Genomic DNA, 5,312 nt, shown 5'->3' with positions numbered 1-5,312 from the left:
GGAAATTCATGCATGGCAAACAAGAATATATTTTAATACTAAAAAAAGTCATTTTGATTAAAGAGCTTGTGCACACTGGTGGATTAATCTTTACAGAAACATAAAAACAATTTCTGTAATAACCAAAACTGTTAATAGAGCAGCTGTGGCATAAAGTTTTAACACTGTACATAAAAGGCCAGTTTCCAAACATTACAATGTGTTAATACTATGTGGTGGTGTCTATATGGCTGTAAATGTAAGTGACACCAACATCTGTTATAATGATTTAAGAAAAACAATTAAATGTTGTCTAGCTTGTCAGTAAGCTTAGTGATTTGCTGATATGCACATCCTGATTGGGAACTTGTGTAAGGAAATCCTGTTGTTTACTTGTAAAAGCCTAATAAAAAATAACCTTTGATACAACACAATAAAAGATATGACAAAGATGATGATGTGTTTTTTTGTTTTCAGAAAATAAACAAGGTTACTTCCTTTTAGTGTATGCTATATAATGCCTTGTAGGGAGAGGCAGCATATCCCGAGAAACAGAACGAGTGAAATGATGAAGACCTTACTGACTGTGTTAACCGTCTCCCTGTTCTACCTGTGTGTGGCTGAGGTAAGTCAGCTGGACGGCCAAGCAGGAGAAGCCAATCCAACTGAGAGTCCTGTCATCAATGCAGCTTGTTCAGCAGGGAATGAGAAAAACTACATCCAACTTGCTTTAATGTTAAAAGAACTGGAGGCCAAGCTGAAGGACACTGAGAAGCAGTTTGAGAAAAAGTTGGCGAATCTGAGGTCAGAGATCCAAGGTAAGATCATACTGCACAGCTATTTCATTAATTCCATGTTTTCCATTTTAATAATGTCTTATTTTCACGCTACACCACAAGGCAGTCGAGTGGCATTTGGTGCATCCATCAGTAATGTTGGAAATATTGGACCATTCAATACAGAGATCACACTGCTCTACAGGAATGTCTACTTTAACTCAGGCTCTTTCAACCCTGCAACGGGTAAACTTACCATAATTATATGTATTTGTACACATGGGTTTATTTGTTAGTTTTGCAGTATTTGTACTGCATTTCACTACCACTGCTCTTCTTAATGCCTTATAAGTTGTAACTGTGTCCATCATCTCCAGGTATTTTCACTGCTCCGGTCAGAGGAGTTTATTACTTCAGCTTCTCTGGTCATAATATATCATCTAGACCGATGGGGCTGCGTCTGATGAAGAATGGAGAGCAGATGGTGACAGTGTACAACCATGCTGCTGGAAATCGCTATGAGACAGCCACCAATGGCATGACTCTGCAGCTGGCTGCAGGAGACCAGGTGTACATGAGGCTCCGTGCAAACACCTGGATTTATGATAATAACAACAACCACAGCACCTTCATTGGCCATTTGTTATTCCCTCTGTGACTAAGATGAAGTTCAGACAAGCATAGTTGAAAAGTCATATATGAGTGAGGAGAAAAACCTTAAAACATTTTGTTTTTTATTAGTGAAGGTGTGGAGAGAAGTCTATTTCAATACAGCTAAAAATAACACATTTTTAAAAATGAATAGTTTTGTATCTTCAGCTTTAAAATGTATTACTAGCTATTGTGAGACAACCCCCCCCCCCAACAACAACTGAGGTATAAATATGAATTAGTGTATAGTAGGTGTAAAATATTGTATTTCACTGGTGAAATTAACATTTTTTCTCAATAAAATCATTTTGACTAAAGTGTGTTTTTTTTTTAAATTAAATGATCAATGGTACTCTGAGGGAGCTTGCCTCTTATCAGTCTCTGGCCCACACTAAAGCAAACAAGACAACAAGACCACCACCAGGGTCCCAAGGCCTGTTTTATTATCCACCGTGACTGGCATCCTTTTGAAATATTTATACTGGTATGATGGTGCTCTGAGTTGCTCGCCAGACACAACAGGAGAGAGTCAACCCAACCAAACAAAACATAGCCCCCACTCATTTAAAATAATCTGCTGAAAATGTATCTGTATTCATGGAGTGTTTTATTTTTCATAAGAAAAATAATGTTATTTACACCTGTTATTTGTTATTTATTAATTTTTTTCCCAAATTACCCTGAAGATATTTTAAAAACACTGCTGCACAACTGGATCATTTGAAAAGCCTTATAAAAGCAAGATTATTAATAAATAATATCGTGGAGTCTAATATTTTTTGAAGGATTGTGTATGGGGTGCCTTTTGTAAAGTGAAACATGTTGAAATTAACAGCAACATTTTTCCACATTTAGCTCAAAACCTTACAACAACATGTTTTTTCAAATCTCCAAAAGTTGATTCTGTTCATCTGGATGTAACGTTTTCAGTGGGAGAAACGTTTCATCATTCATCCAAGTGACTTCTTCAGTCTCAGCTGACTGCAGGTTTCCCCAATCTTATAAACAGTACATTTGCATAATGACTGAAACCAGCCCAGTGAAGGAACAATGGGCTGGGAGGTCAGTTCCTTCAAAATATTTGTGCAAATTCTCATGAACATTGATCAACAACCACTGATCAAAGACCATTGATCAATGGCCATGAGTACCATTCACAGAGAGTTGGGGAATGGCTGCAATCACAGCATTGTAAGATGGCGAAAGATGTACCCTTAGGTCCACTCCTCGATTCAGAGATGGACTTTCCCCTTTCACGTAAATGGCTTCCTTGACTCCGTGTTCAAACCAGCGTTCCTCCCTGTCCCGGATGTGTACATCCTCATCATTCTAGCTATGTAGACTATTTCCAAGAGAAAACAAAAAAACGACCCAATGAGGTCTTTTAAGATAACTGACAGACAGGGAAGTCCTGGTCTTGTTAGGAAAGATAACACCTATGCTATACATTGAATGGTGCAGCTCTCATTTTAGAAATTTGGCTCATTTATTAACCTCCCACAATGTGACTATTCAAAGTTGGGACCAGGAAGCAGAGGTGCAGTCTCACGTGCCTCTCTGCAGCTTCCCTCCTGTCATCTCCCTAAAACCCAAAAGACTGACAAAAAACAAAGTATTGTGGCGAGCTCAGAAAAGGAGTCGTTTGGTCTTGCTTCCGTGAGCTAGCCAGGGAGCACAGCCGTTTATTAACAATTCTAGAAAAACACTGCCGCTAGCTAATGCTCAGCGCGGCCACACACAGCGAAAAACAACAACAACAACACACAGGGCGCCCTCTGACCCCGGAAGGACACACCGTCGCAGCGAGAGGGCGTCACCTGTCACTTTGGCAACATAAACAAAATATAACTGTACAAACAGAACCCCGAACAGCCCTGACCCGCTACAGTATAGTAATGAAATTGTAAAAAGAAAATGATAATAATAATTAAAGGGAAGAGTTACAAATATCATCCTGAAATACACCAAACAGTAGATCAGTTAAATATAGATTATTAAACATTAGGTCACTTTCTTCTAAGTTCCTGATATCATATGATTTAATAACTGATCAACATACTGATTTATCTTGCCTTACGGAAACCTGGTTACACATTATCTAGGTTTATACTTTAGTTAAAATCAATCAGCACACAGGAGTCCTACTAAGGCTACATCCACACGTACCCGGGTATTTTTGAAAACGCAGATTTTTCTATGCGTTTGCACCTTTCGCCCACACGTAAACGCTGTTTTCGGTCACTGAAAACTGAGATTTTTAAAAACTCTGGCCAGGGTGGATATTTTTGAAAACTCCGTTTTTGCATTTACGTGTGGACGAGAAAAACTGAGAAAACTGAGAAAACGCAGCGTCAAAGGTGTGCGCCTTTTTTGACGTCACACTGTGCGCCACGTTATTGTTTCGGTGAAATGAATTTCTACAATACTATTACTGTTAATTGTACTCTCTGCAGTGTTTAAATGCTTACATATATACACACACAGTTACTGTCCCTCCACACATACGACTCAGTTCTGCTTCTATGCCCCATCCTTGTTTACTATTTCCCACGAGGCTTCTAGACTTCTGATTGGCCAACACGGTTAGGAATATATTGCCACCTGTTGCTTTGGCATGTTCCTAGCAGCATTTTCCTTCATTTCTGCGTTTACGTGTGGACGGGATTATTTTTTAAAACGAAAACGGAAAGTCTCCGTTATCAAAAATACCCGTGTATAGTGGGGCAAAAAAGTATTTAGTCAGCCACCGATTGTGCAAGTTCCCCCACCTAAAATGATGACAGAGGTCAGTAATTTGCACCAGAGGTACACTTCAACTGTGAGAGACAGAATGTGAAAAAAAAAATCCATGAATCCACATGGTAGGATTTGTAAAGAATTTATTCGTAAATCAGGGTGGAAAATAAGTATTTGGTCAATAACAAAAATACAACTCAATACTTTGTAACATAACCTTTGTTGGCAATAACAGAGGTCAAACGTTTACTATAGGTCTTTACCAGGTTTGCACACACAGTAGCTGGTATTTTGGCCCATTCCTCCATGCAGATCTTCTCGAGAGCAGCGATGTTTTGGGGCTGTCGCCGAGCAACACGGACTTTCAACTCCCGCCACAGATTTTCTATGTGAGATTTACAAGGAGGGAAAACAGTACACCTCTCTGAACAGTGTCTGGGAGGCTGTGGTTGCTGCTGCACGCAATGTTGATGGTGAACAGATCAAAACACCGACAGAATCCTTGGATGGCAGGCTTTTGAGTGTCCTTGCAAAGAAAGGTGGCTATATTGGTCGCTGATTTGTTTTTGTTTTGTTTTTGAATGTCAGAAATGTATATTTGTGGATGTGGAGATGTTATATTGGTTTCACTGGTAAAAATAAATAATTGAAATGGGTATGTATTTGTTTTTTGTTAAGTTGCCTAATAATTATGCACAGTAATAGTCACCTGCACACACAGATATCCCCCTAAAATAGCTAAAACTAAAAACAAACTAAAAACTACTTCCAAAAACATTCAGCTTTGATATTAATGACTTTTTTGGGTTCATTAAAACATTGTTCAATAATAAAATTATTCCTCAAAAATACAACTTGCCTAATAATTCTGCACTCCCTATAATAACAAATAATAATTGTTGTGGCGTTTTATGTGTTTTTTCTTTGCTGTTATAACAGAATAATTTGAACAAACGTGTCCAGATGTAGCTTGAACTTTAGTGACCTTAACTCAAGTCTGGATGGATTTGCACATAATTTAAAAAAAGAAATACACACTTAAATCAGAATACTTCTATTATTGATTTTGACCAAGAAATCACCTCAAAACAGCACACACAAATGTATATTTATGTTAACCTTAAAATGAGTCAGAGGAGCCTACCTGACTAAAAAAGAAGAGAAGTGAAA

General features: G+C 38.2%; 1 protein-coding gene across 2 annotated transcripts; it reads left to right on the top strand.

Annotated features, from left to right (window-relative positions):
• The first annotated feature begins 547 nt into the window (after nucleotides 1-547).
• On the top strand, nucleotides 548-1,413 carry LOC147308495 (complement C1q-like protein 2). 2 transcript variants are annotated; one of them, XM_086273205.1, is made up of 4 exons: nucleotides 548-706; nucleotides 752-797; nucleotides 879-1,001; nucleotides 1,133-1,413. In XM_086273205.1, the coding sequence occupies exons 1-4, from the start codon at nucleotides 548-550 to the stop codon at nucleotides 1,411-1,413; spliced, it is 609 nt and encodes a 202-aa protein (XP_086129331.1). The 2 variants fall into 2 exon arrangements, with proteins under 2 accessions (XP_086129331.1, XP_086129330.1); XM_086273204.1 differs by having other exon boundaries at nucleotides 548-797.
• The last annotated feature ends 3,899 nt before the right edge of the window (nucleotides 1,414-5,312 follow it).

Source organism: Aulonocara sp. 'chitande type north' Nkhata Bay, linkage group LG18 (genome assembly GCF_057382095.1).
Source record: "Aulonocara sp. 'chitande type north' Nkhata Bay isolate Kocher_YH1m ecotype deep benthic linkage group LG18, A_spYH_male_GT1.1, whole genome shotgun sequence".
Lineage (NCBI taxonomy): Eukaryota > Metazoa > Chordata > Actinopteri > Cichliformes > Cichlidae > Aulonocara > Aulonocara sp. 'chitande type north' Nkhata Bay.
This window is presented reverse-complemented; position numbering and strand designations above follow the sequence as displayed.

Bases quoted from the DNA above. Each gene is read 5' to 3' on its own strand.
- LOC147308495 (XM_086273204.1), top strand. From the start codon at position 548: ATGAAGACCTTACTGACTGTGTTAACCGTCTCCCTGTTCTACCTGTGT. The intron at 798-878 runs GTAAGATCATAC...CTACACCACAAG, and splicing joins TCTGAGGTCAGAGATCCAAG to GCAGTCGAGTGGCATTTGGT. The intron at 1,002-1,132 runs GTAAACTTACCA...CATCATCTCCAG, and splicing joins CTCTTTCAACCCTGCAACGG to GTATTTTCACTGCTCCGGTC.